General features: G+C 41.5%; 1 protein-coding gene across 4 annotated transcripts in view; it reads left to right on the forward strand.

The window, feature by feature from the left end:
* Positions 1–13,457, forward strand: part of ESR1 (estrogen receptor 1) — a 265,106-nt gene that overhangs the window by 173,817 nt on the left and 77,832 nt on the right. For all 4 annotated transcript variants that reach the window (XM_036248186.1, XM_036248187.1, XM_036248188.1 and 1 more), the window contains one exon: positions 11,879–12,017. In XM_036248186.1, coding sequence (XP_036104079.1) covers positions 11,879–12,017 — 139 coding nt within the window. The remainder of the gene's footprint in view (positions 1–11,878; positions 12,018–13,457) is intronic.

The raw sequence follows: 13,457 nt of genomic DNA on the forward strand, positions 1-13,457 counted from the left end.
TTTCAGTGTCTTACTTAACGAGAGGTATGGGGCTAGCTGAGACCAGATGCTGCTTGTTTGAAAGAATTTAGGAAAAACCTGAAGCAGGATCCAAGACAGGCCAATCTTATGATAAAGCAACTGGCAACAGCTTGGGTGGGCCTGAAAGTTGGGTGGGCCTGAAAGTTGGGTGGGGCGGGGCGGGGCCTCAGGGAGTCAGCAGGGCCGGGCTACCAGTGTGAGCCAGGTTGAGTCCCAGATATGGGGGCTGTCGGCTGCCCAAGGGAAGGGCTCGACAAAGGAACAAAGGCCTCTTACAGCACGTTTGTCCCTGAGGAAGCCCCCTCTATAGTCCTCGCTCCAGTGCCAAACAGCTCAGTTCTTCCCTATATGTCTCTGGTGCCCCTCGAGCTGCCTCCCCTCCAAGTTTAGAGGGAGAGAGTCCAATAAGTCCGTGCGCGGGCCCTTTAGGGAGCTGCCTGGGGCTCCAGCTGCTTCAGCTTCCCTGAGCCTCAGTTCCTGCTGGTTTTTCCAGGCAGAGATTATGGGGCTTCTCTTCCTGGCACTGGAACCCTGAGCGGGGCACCTGGTGTGGGACAGTGACCCAGTCCTCAGGGAGGACCTTCCCAGCCGAGGTGTCCTTCTGATTTTTATCCGCCACACGTGGGTGTGGGACCAGCCCGTCCCCTCCGCCCTCCTACCAGTCTCGATGTGGCTGCTTTAATTCCGTAGCTGTAGGACTTCCATTCAGCTTGATTTCAGGCAGTTTTGAATGCTGGTTGTTCTGTAATTTAGTTGTAACTTTGATGTGGTTGGGGGAGGACAGATACCGCGTTTACCTACCCGCCGTCTTGACTGGAAGCCGGTCATAAGCTTTTTGAGAATCAGAGCGCTGTCCCATGTCTATACCCACTGTGCCCAGCCTCATGACAGGTTTATATACATATTGAAGATACTCAATAAATATTTGATGAATATTGAACACGACAACATAAGAGGTAGAATGTTTTCAGTTACTTACTGTTGTGGGTTGAGTTGCTTCCCCTTCCCCAAAAGATATGTTGCAATCCTCCTCCCTTGTGCCTGTGAATGTGACTACATTTGGGCATAGAGTCTTTGCAGATATAATCAAGTTAAGATGGATCAAACTTTATTTGTGTGAACCTTAATCTCATGTGACTGGTGTCCTTAACAAAAAGAGAAGAAACTCAGGAACACATGGAGAATATCATGTGATGCTGGGGCAGAAACTGGAATGAGGCATCTATAAGCCAAGAAATGACAAGGGTTGTCAGAGCACCAGGAACGAAGAGAAAGCCGTGGAACGGGGTCTCCTCTGGCATCTTCAGAGAGAGGATGGCCCCCTGGCACTTTGATTTTAGACTTTTTGCTTCCAAACTACTTATTTTCTATTTATTTGTTATGAAGCTGCCCCGTTTGTGGTTTTTTGTTATAGCAGCTCTACAAAACCAATATGATTACTTTTTATTAAGGAACGTTTTTGTAGTTCCTGTTGTATTCTGTAGGACGTCAACATTATTGAGGGAACCCAAACCAAGTTAAGCTAGGAAGAAAGGGAATAGTTCTTGTTTTGAAGGTAATTGGCATTTAGAGATTCTCTCTTTTAGGTTCACCTAGCCACCTGCTCTATTTTTAGAGTGGTTATTTAATGTCCTGGCATAATCAGCTGGGCTTATAAAAGGTTCTACCGGGGGTTAAGGGAAAATACTCTCTGGTTTTCTAATCCCCTCTTTACCTCTCTCTACAATGACCTCTCCCTACAATGGTGTCCATAAGGTCAGTGTTCACTGATTTCAGGTCTGAGGTAGAAGAAGAAAGAATATGGGAGGTGGGGAGCTGTGGGAAGACCGGAAGAGAGGGCGAAAAGTTTTCTAGATGAACCTCCCATGTACTTGTGAGACCCTCAGGCCCCCACCAGCCCACGACTGACTGCCTACTCCTTTTTGGTATGGGTTCCTGGACCTTGTCCTCCTATTTCTCAGCACAAGTGTGAGGTGATTTGAATACTTATCATTTCTTTTGCTTTTTGGTGATTTTGCCTTGTAAAAGTCACATTTTAACATTCTGAACTTAAATAAAACAATGAGAGAATTAGCTTCTCTTTTAAAAACTCTTAATTTATTTTGGAACTAGATATCCCTGGGTCATTGGCAATGACGGGTGTTCCTATAGCTTTTAATTAAAATGTGTGTGGTGTGTGTTTCAGGAAACACTTCCTGAAACTGTAAGATAGTCATCAATTTTGTTTGCATTGAGGGACTTGAGCTGGGCGGAGGTTGGAGGAAAGCATCATTGTCTATTTGTTTGGGGGACGTACTCTGAAAAGGGGATTGTCTGCTTCTCTCTCTGTTTTTGTGTTGATGACATTTGTAGTGTTTACTGGGAGCATACAGTTATCTGGAAAATTCAGACTGATGACAGTAGTATTTGAAATGCTTCTGTAGGTCTGATTCTAGGTAAACAGGAAAAAAATGTATGTTCCAAGGTACAAGTGCTTGTTGACTTTTCAAAGGCAGCCAGGCCATGTTCTTTGTCGGGGGACCAGAATGGCTCTGCCGTGCTGGCCCTTCCTGTCCATTGGACAAGCACGTCAAAGGACGATCTTAAGTACTTTACTTTATAGCTTAATAATTTTTTCCTTCTTTAGTTTGCAATCTACTCTCAGAAACTGAAAAACAATTTCTTTTACTTCCCCCCTTTTTTATTTAAGCCGAAATTGATTCCTTTCTGAGCTTGTACCCCCCAACAATTGCCTTTGCTGATTAAAAAGAAAAGACTAGTTTACCCTCAAGCTTGCTGTATCAGAGTGAAGGAGGACTTTGACATGAGAGAGTGTAAATTTTATATCAATATAGAATAATGATAGCTAGTACAAGAAGTAAAGAATTGCTTATTTGATGAATAGGGGTGTTGGGTGTGTGTGTGTGTGTGTGTATGGAAAATTAGGAAGCTAGGAGACATTCTCAAATTCATCAGCTTCTCCAGAACTCTTCTCAGATGCTTATTGTCATGACAACCATGTCTTCATAAACCAAAGCTCTGAGTGTAATACAGATGGGGTTGGTAACAAGGTAGAGTTGCCATCTGCTTTATTTTCTCTGAGGGACATTTTTTTTTTTTTCATTACCAAGTCTGATCCTCATATATGCAAGTCTTGACTTATTTTTCTTTCTGGAGTCATATATGGTTGTGAGATTATTTTCTCTTGACAAACTACTTCCTTTTCTGTCATCACATACCTTATTTACTGTTAAATGGAGGGGGAAAAGGATAATTATGCATGCATAAAAACAAATAGAGATATTTTAATAATTGATTCCCCTGTCTACTTTGCAAAGTCTAATATGTGGCACCTTGTAATTCAATAGTACCATCAAAAGTGAGGTTGGAAAAAAAGTAGGAGTAAGACAGTAATTTTCCAGGAAACAGGTGAAATTGTTATTCCTTTTGAATGTTGTATTTATATCTGTGCTTCCTGCATTCTGTAATAAGCTCTCTTGTTTTTACTTTCCAACAAAAAGGAGCACATCTATTCTGGAGGAGAGGAAGAACTTTTCCCATTACCAGATCTGGGGAGGAGTGTGCTAAATAAATGAATGCTTATATGAGAGATGAAGCCTAGTGCCTTTACAAAAGAGACAATGACATATTCTCATTAATTTACCACAAAAACAGAACATAGTTTTTCTTCTTCTTCTTTTTTTTTTTTTTTTGTCATCTTTACCTGAGGAAGAGAGAGAGGGTGGAGTGGAGGCAGAGAGAGACAGAGAGAGAGAGAGAGAGAGAGAGAGAGAGAGAGAGACATGTGAGACAGAAACATCAATAAACATCAATTGATCAATTGGTTATCTCCTGCATGTGCCTTAATGCCCAATGGGGAATTAAACCCACAACCAACCCTTTGGTGCACAGGATGATGCTCCAACCAACTGAACCACTTGTCTGATCATACACTCTATGATCAGAATTAAGATATATCCGGACTTTGAAAAATAAGAAAATATATACCTAAACATTTAAAAGTGTGAAGTAAATTAAATCCCTGAACAAAGGTTAAGGAAATATTTCATGAAGTTCATATTTAAAGTCAAAAACAATTTCGTCCTTTGTATTATAATTATTTTACATGTGCTACAACCTATAATTCTTAACCTTAAAATCTTGAGGTGCTTTAACAATATAGCTCCATTTCTTAGTTTCTAGTCGGAGAGGTTCTGTAATTCTTCTGTAAATCAGAGAAAATTAATTTCCACTCACTCTTTTTGTGTCCTATAGATTGATGTGTAATATATATATTCGAACCCCAGTGGATGGGAAATATATCACACACACAAATGCAGACCCAGAAGCACGTATGATGACTAAACAATACATGTGGGCTGATGTCTAGAGCAGGAACAACTGCCGGAACAATTTTGAAGTGGAGTCTGAATACGTTTCTGTGGGTTATTCTAATCATATTTTCACAGGCACATGAAGGAGTCTGGTTCCTTGAATGGGGTTCTGGGAGGGGCTTTGAAACCGAGCGACAACTGAGTCAACTTGAAACCGGTTTGTCTTTGGATTTCCTTTCTCATGAGTAAGCCTACAATGAGGAGGCCGTTCATTGTCCCTAAGACCTATTCCGAGGAAAGACCAACTTTTGCATTTAGTTTATACCTCATGTATGCATTATAAGAGAGACACACAATCTACCTCACACCCTTCCAAAAAAGCTCTCTGTTGGTTTTTCTTTTATTTGGATAAAAATGGGGAAGTAGAATGACCACAAACAACGTGTTAGTTTTTCTTTTGGATGTGTCTAGAAACACCACCTTTGAATCTATGTAGGTAAAAATAATCGCCAGGGTAAGCTGGGTGAAGCTCTGTTGCATTGTTCTGAAGGAACTGGTAACGACACAAATGTCTCCGTAGTATCATGCAAACAAAACATGGCACCCTGGTCCTGGTCAGGCTGCATAGTCAATACTGGAATGTTTCTGGATTTGTATAGATATCAGGACTTGCATCTTCTGTCATCGTTTCAACATGTGGTCATCTTTCTAAGAGGTATTTGTGGTGTGCACCGTTAATTGTAAAAAGCGCTACCATTGTTTATTTTAAAACCCTTCAACTGAATTCTTCCATCTTTACCCAATTAATTGGCTGTCAACTATGCTAATATGACATGTTTTAAAAATATCAAATTTGTCACCTGCAGTTCTTCATTTATCACTGGTTTCCATTGCTTAGCATTTGTCTTGAGAACTCGGCTTTGTTTCCCAAGGCAGGTAGTTACCACAGGGCGAGCTACGTTCTCTCTGTTCCAAGGCAATAAGGAGCAGCGAACAGGGTGGAATTCTGCTGAGTTCAATAGAAGACAATCGATCATTTATCCTGGTGGTGTAAGAATACAGCTGCATTCTGGATTTGCTAAGCATCTTGAAATGCTTTGAGTGTAATGAAACCCCAAACGTGCTTTTTCCCCTCATTTTTTCACGTATGTATTTTAGGAGAAATACAATCCACATGCTCTTGTTCTCTCCACTTTTAAATCATTAAAATGTTGTTTTGTAAGAGCTGTTTGATGTGCAGGAAGTCTTTTATCCTTTTTATTAGATTATTCTTATATATAAATAAAAAGAAAACAATAAACAGAAAACACAATGTGGAATCATGACTCAGTCAGGGCAAACACAGTGTGCCCAATTTCAGTTTGAGGTTCTAGATTGAAAATATTTTTTAAAAAAGTTTCCCTTTTTGCTTTGCAAAAGTAGCACTCCCTTCCTCTGGGCAGAAGGGAGGTTGTTTGGCTGAAGGAGAGCCAAGAACTAATATTTATTAAGTAGCAGCTCCAGTTCTCTGGGACATCTGCTAACTGCTTAATTTTTACAGTAACCTAGAGATAGGTCTGTCCATCTGCATTTTACAGATGAGAAGGGCTTTCAGAAATCATAACTAACTGGTCATGGGCCACAGAAGAATTTCAAGCCAGGTCTACTTGATGGATCGATTCATAGTCTTTTCATTATTTCCATCCTCCTCATTGTTTGTTTGTTTGTTTGTTTGTTTGTTTGTTTGTTTTGGGGGGGTGCCCTCCAGACAATCAAAAAGTCCTACGTTGAGAGGTGAATTGGAAATACCTAGTAATCTGAGGATGAGGATTATTGTAGCCTCAAAAAAGCATCATCTTGGTATTGACAAGGTGGCTATTTAGTGTGGTAGTTGCTTAAGAGCACTGGATGCATGGAATTGTGCCAGAAGCGAGCCCATGCACACTTCCTAGTATTACAGCGAGGGGAAGCCAAGGTGGACTCAGGGATGGTACGTAGGGCCCAGCTCTCGCATTGTGACGTGCACTATTTCTAAACTAGTGACACTCCATTACCATGTATTTGATTTTATAGCAGTGGTACATATTTGGTAAGATTAGTCTATGACTTTATTTGTTTAAATGGATTAAACTAATTTCTTAAAGAAGAATATTTCAATGCTTGTATGTTATTGGAGATATCTTAAAGGATTATAGAAGGGGAATTAAAGTTTTAATGGGTGTCTCTATAAGAAGACTTGCGTATAAAAAAAATCCAAGATTTTATTTGAAGGGGGTTGGTCATAGTCAACTACACCATGGAGTACATGGTCCATAGTATGGCATTAAGCTCCTGTTTTCTGTAGAAAAAGGAAAAAAAACTACAAAATGGAGGATAAGAAGACTGCTTAGCATTTGAACTGGGTTCTAGGTTCTTCTGACATTATATGTCCGATAGGCTTTCTCCCAGAGAGCCCATGTTTAACTGTGCTACAATCTCACATCACTTCCTTTCTCCCTCTTCCCTCCCTCCCTCCCTCCCTCCCTCCCTCCCTCCCTCCCTCCTTCCTTCCTTCCTTCCTTCCTTCCTTCCTTCCTTCCTTCCTTCCTTCCTTCCTTCCTTCCTTCCTTCCAACTTGTTCTACTTTTGTACTGAATCTTAGGCATTAAGGGGGAAAAAGCTGAATTATTTGAATCTTCCATTGAGTTAAGGCAATGCAGAAAGAATGCAGTGGCAATTTCATAAGTGACATTTTGGAGAACAGTGGGGTCATCATATGACAGAACACAATTAATTTTTTGAAGGTCAGAAAACAAATATTTTTTCCCCAGTGGATTTACTAAGGGAAACAACCACCTGGCTTCTAGTTTTGTAGATAGCACTCCCTGAGAAAAGTTGCCTTTTTTTATTTACAGAGTTTCTACTTTGCTTTACATCTCTGTTGACTGTATCCCACCCAAATAAGAAATATCACTATTGTCGTGCCTATTTTTTCTTGCGCCTTTACTGAAGAGCTGCTCTGATTTACCTTTAATCCACAGCAGTGCTGAACTTTACACACATTTATACTGTATTATTCACTTTGCTTAAGGGTCTCTGCAGACTTTTCAATAGCGTTTCTAAGGGCCTCACCACACCCAGTAAGAGGGTGAGGCTTCAGGGGTCTCCTCTGTGCCCCGGAAAACCGAGCAATTTGTGTGGAAGTCCCTAGTAGGGTGAGGAAGAGGGCTGAGGGCCTCATGGGGCCCAAGGGAGTGGGGGAGATGTGCCATGAGCTCCTTTCAAGTTAAAACTTAAAAATCTTGGAGGAAAAAGTTACTTTTTTGTTGTTGTTTTTGATCCTCACCCCAGGATATTTTTTCCATTGATTTTTAAAGAGAGGGGAAGGGAGGGAGGGAGGGGGAGCAGGGCCGGGGCTCGAACCTGCAACCAAGGTACATGCCTTTGACCAGGAATGGAACCTGCAACCCTTCTGTCCGCTGGCTAACACTCCAACCACTGAGCCACACCAGCCAGGGAGAACAGAAGCAGGAGTGTCTGTCCTTGGCGACAGGCTGGGAATGAGTGGTTTGTATGTACACGGAGGGTCTTTTCTGTGAAAGAGTCCTGCCCACACAAGGGATGGGAGTAGGATTTGAGGCATAGCTGTTGTTTCCAGAATATTCTATCTCTGGATACTCTAATACTGGACCTGTAGATGCAGACTAGAAAAAAAAGACCCATGTTCACTTTCTTTTTCTTCTTCTTTTTTTTTTTATGCATTTTATTTTTTTATTAATTAATTTTTGTTACAGATGTTTCTCCTTTTCCCCCCACTGATTCCCCCCTCCCCCTCCCTCCCTGCCCTTTCCCCAGTTTGTTGTCCATGTCCACTGTTCATGCATATATGCATATAAGTTCTGTGGTTTATCTTATGAAATGAGATTTTCTTGTATCTGATTTCATACAACTATTATTAGTACTTTTTTCAGTATGTGTTCTGTCCCACTGGTGTGGAGTCCACAACCCCACACGTGTCACTGTCATGAAGATGGAAGTCCCTAAGTGATGGGGGCGAGTCACCTCTCACTGTGTCACCTGTCACTGACGCCGCTATTCATACCCCATAGATGCTGCTAGCTCCCATATTCATACTGGCAACATTTTCAAGTGTCCAAGAAAGGCATTGTTGAATGTCTCTAAGTTATTATAGCAGATCAGTTGAAATTGCATATTAGATCATTCTTTCTGTTTGTAAGGAAAATAAGTCAAGGGATTGAAACTTGATGTCAATAGATAGTTGGCCCAATATGATTTTGTTTAAGATTTATTGCATTATTTTTCTCCATTGAGTATATATTGAGAGTATGAATAGATATTTCTTCCACACCTAAAGGGCATTTAGCTCCTGTGCGGTTAAAGTAATTTTGAGACCAGTATTTTGGAAGAACAGGGACACTCCATCTATTAACTTCCTTTAGTCGCCCTGGTATTTGTTGAGGTTAATTGATAGTCATCTTTGCATACTCTCCTCAGGAACTGCAGAGGACACTGTAAGAGACACAACCCTTGTCTGCAGGCAATATGCACAGATGGGAAAGATAATCAGATTCTTTCTTTTTGAGAGATCTACATCATTTCAACAGAAGGACCGGCAATTCTGTTGAACTCAGACTGAAAACTATTACTAACAGACATACTTCAGACAGATTTCATAATCACTAGACTTGTGTGGTACAAATGGTTATGATGAATGTCTGAGGCCCCCAAAGACCACTAAAACTGTCCGACTTACACAGCACTGAAGTTCTGAAGTGGGAATTAAAGAGCGTGATTCAGTTTAATATTAAGGTCGCCACCAGAAAGTGTTTCTTTCGTTTTCCAAAATTGTCTGGCTCCATGGCCAGCTGCAGTTCTCTCGAGAGAAATCCCCAGATCTCATCCTGAGTGATTATTCAAGGTTTACAGAGGGTATTGAATGGCGCGGTGTAGATTTCATCAGGGGTGGAATTATCCCATGATTACATTTTCCCACTTAAAACAGTGAATGTCATGAAAGACAAGACCTCCTTTTGAATGGTAACAATTCTGAAAGAGAGTTGAATTTATAGGGTAAATTTACATTGTTATTATGAGACTTCACCCAAAAGACTGGGGTGAAATCTTAGAGAATGAAAACTCCCTGGGAGCTTCCCTGATCACTCCTGCTCCCTGGGGTGGCTTATGCCAGTGGACATTGGGTACCAAGAAAGAGGAGCTTTTCCTGCTGCCCCCCAGTGTTTCCTCCAGAGCAAGGCCAGTCCGTTTTGATCCAGATAGCTGTAGGCTGTCGAGATCCGTGTTCTTTCTCTCCTGGGGAGGCTGAAACCCAGTCACTGTTTTTAATTCTTTAGTTTTTCTTATGAACAAAGCTGCCCTCATTCTCTTCTGCTGCAAGTCCTGCTTCATGTGAGCCAAACCCAGTCTTTCCAATGGGAAGACACTTGCTCTGTTTTGGGCCTGGGAATGGCTGAGTGATGGAGCAAACAAACTTGGACTCTAAAAAATCAGAATTTGACAGAATCTTGCATCTTGTGCTTCTCATGAGTACACGGTCCAGCAGGATGTGCAGGTACATGCCTAATTAATGTGAATATAGTGTAAAATAATGATCTGTAGGAAGCACATGAAAAGATGCTCAACATTACTAGACATTAGGGAAATGCAAATTAAACCACAGTGTCAGTGTGATACTTCTGTACACGTTCCAGAATGTCTAATATTGAAAAGACTGACCATACCAAGTGTTAGTGCGGATGTGGAGAAAATTGGAGCTCTCTTCTATTTCCGGCGGGAATGTAAATGGGACAGTCACTTTTGAAAACAGGCAGTTTCTTCAAAAGTTAAACATACACCTGCTGTATGATCGAGTCATCATACTCCTACATACAGGGTGGGGCAAAAGTAGGTTTATAGTTGTTTTGTAGAAAATAATACAATAATTAATACATAGTACAAAAATAAACTCTGTTTTTCGCACTTACAACTGTAAACCTACTTTGGTTCCACCCTGTATTTACCAGAGAGACATGAAAGCATGTTCATAAACAAAGTGGTACATAGATTGCTCATAGCAGCTTTATTCGAAATAACCTAACCCTGGAAACAACCCAAATGTCCAATGGAAAGATAAGCAAATTGTATTTATCTATTGGGTCTATCCATTCAATAGAATACCACTCAGCCATTAGAAGAATCAACTATTCGTATGTGCAACAACATGGATAAATCTCAGGATAATTTTGCTGAGTTAAAGAAGTCAGATAAAAAAAGTGAGAGACTCTTGTGGATTAAATTAATATGGTGACAGTGGGAATATAGGAAGGAGAGGAAGAACTTTCACGTTACTTAAAAAATGGAATTGATGGCCCTGGCCAGTTTGGCTCAGCGGTTAGAGCGTCGGCCTGCGGTCCGGAGAGACCCGGGTTCGGTTCCCGCTAAGGGCACGTACTTCGGTTGCAGTTTGTCCCCGGCCCTGGTGGGTCGTGCGGGTGGCAGCCACTCGATGTGTCCCTTCACGTTGATGTTTCTCTCTCTCTCCCTTTCTCTCTCTCCCTCCCACTCTATCTGTACTCTATCTGTACAAAAAAAAAAAAAAAAAAGGAAAAATATCCTCGGGTGAGGATAAAAAAAAAAAAATTGGAATTGATGGAGCTTGATTACGGTTTAAGAGCTAGAGGTGTCATAGACTCTGAGGTCTTTCTCTCGTTTACATTATATATGTTTGTCTATGTGGAACATCAACTGTTCAGCAGTAAAGATTATGTCAAAGATGGTGCTTAAGTGTATAAGACAAGAGTAGCTAATTGTTTAATACTGATCCTGTGATAGATCCAACACCCCCCAAAAGAAACATCTAGTAAGCAAACTACTAATACTTGATTGCTTAGGGAAAAGAAACATATTTTGGCTTTCTAATGAAATGAAGTAACGATAGTTAATAAAAGTATAATATATGGAGAGAAAACTGAAGAACAGGACACAGAAAAATGAGATTCCAACAGCCAGTCTCATGGTCCAGAGAGAACAAATGCTGGAGGCAGAGGAGCAAGGAAAGAAACAGACCCTGCAGATGCCTCAGGGGAAAAGGACAGGGAACTAATTTGGAAAGCAGCCAACTTTATGGACATCATGTTAATTTAATGCCTCCGCGATTCTGGAGTATCTTAATCTGTGTGGTTAGATTTACTTGGTGACTCGATCCAAAGTCTAGATTTAATTGCAGCTTCTAAAAGGTAACATCAATTGTGCTCAAGGGCATAGCTTCTGGAGATCATATTCCCATCTCTGACTTTAACAACTATATAAGCGCTTTGAACATGTTTCCTTATCTGTAAAAGGGTATCCCCATCAGTTCCTACCTCTTAGAGTTGTTGTATTAATAAGAGATGAAAAGAAATTGTGCACAAGAAGCACTTTGCATGGCTTCTAGCCCATAGTAGCATTGCTTTTAGCCCACAACAAGGGCTCAGGAAATAGACCCAGTTCCAACCCCTGGTTGCAGTCCTTTCACCAGTCATGGCTACTTTTTATTTTAAGTCAGCAGGGTTTTTCTTGTCTTGTTTCAGGCTTTGTGGATTTGACCCTCCATGATCAGGTCCACCTTTTGGAATGTGCCTGGCTAGAGATCCTGATGATTGGTCTCGTCTGGCGCTCCATGGAGCACCCAGGGAAGCTCCTATTTGCTCCTAACTTGCTCTTGGACAGGTGAGTGACCTGGCTGTAGCTTGGGGGAAGCACATCCTTTACAATCCCCAGAGTATTCCTGAAGCTCTTTCCTTCAGTACTCCATGAAGCTTCCAAGAATTTTATCAGGTATGTTTATTCTACAAATGGGTGAATTTGGGTGATGAAGCCAGGCAAGTTCACAGAAGTCTATGGATAACTTTCTGCTAGGCATCGTCCCAGATCAGCTCTATTATTTCTAAAATATGTGTGTATATGCATTTGTATATTTATAGAGCATCCAGTATTTTCAGGGCAAAAATACTTAGAACCTGCTTGTATGTATATGTATGTATATGTATATGTACTTGTAAAACTATGAACTGTAACTTTATCACTTCACCTTGTGTTATATAAAATAAATTATGACTAACCTTCATTTAATTACAATGTATTTTTGGCCCATGTACAACCAAACCACAATAGCCTTTGCATTTCCTTCTCCAATTTCCCCATCAGTAAATGAGGAAGTCTGACCAGAGTTCTGGAGGCCTCTTCCAGTTCTACGAACTCATAAAGGTTACTTGTTTATTTTAGAAAGTGATTTCACTTTTCAAATGTGCTACCTTATCTAATGTTCTCTGTTTGTGTTGCCTTGGGGTGTGAGTCCCATCGCTCTTTGTTTTTCAGTCATTGCTCAGAGTAATAGAATTAAACAGTCGTCACCAACAGCTCCCACTGGCTGAGTCCCTACCCAGCAGCAGCTGCTGGGATAAATGTGTTACATACATAATCTCATTTGATCATCACAGCAGTCCTAGGAAGCTTGGCATTCACATTTTACCAGAAAGGAAGAAGCTAAGATTCTGCTACTTGCAAAAAAGCATCAGACTAGCTAATGGGAGCGAGGATTAGAGCTGCAGCTCTACCTGGCGTGGGCACGCTCTCACTGCATCCGGGCGGTGCACACATCCTTCACACCCTGCCGGCCCGGCCGCGGGGCCTCTGTGGGTTTGCTGCTGCCGCCTTTCGGTTGCGCATATACCTTGTCTTTGTGGGCCACGTGGCAGTTGGAATGGGAAAGGACCATCTTCTAATTGTTTCTTGCTAACTTCATTTGACCTCTGCTCAGCAGTCCCAGGCTGCCTGGTTGCTCAGGACAAAATGCCTGGAGGCATGGTGCATTCCATTGCTTCAGAGTGCCACACCACCTCCCCGTCTCCCGTCTCCTTCTCTGCTGGGCTCCCGGCACCCGTCAAGTGGAGCAGAGTTACAGCAGAATGTATTCACGTACTGCAGAATTGTAGAAGGATCGGTTACTGTCTTGTCATTTTGGGTTACCATCCCTTGAACAGTGATAACACTGTTCAAGCAGCAGATTTTGCTGCCCATGGAATATGTTCCCATATCACATTTTCACGAAGTCACTGAAGTGGGTCACTAGGGTAAGGAAGTTGCGCTTGCTCAGAACTGCACTGACAT

The sequence above is a fragment of the Molossus molossus genome, unplaced genomic scaffold (assembly GCF_014108415.1).
Source record: "Molossus molossus isolate mMolMol1 unplaced genomic scaffold, mMolMol1.p scaffold_m16_p_8, whole genome shotgun sequence".
NCBI lineage: Eukaryota > Metazoa > Chordata > Mammalia > Chiroptera > Molossidae > Molossus > Molossus molossus.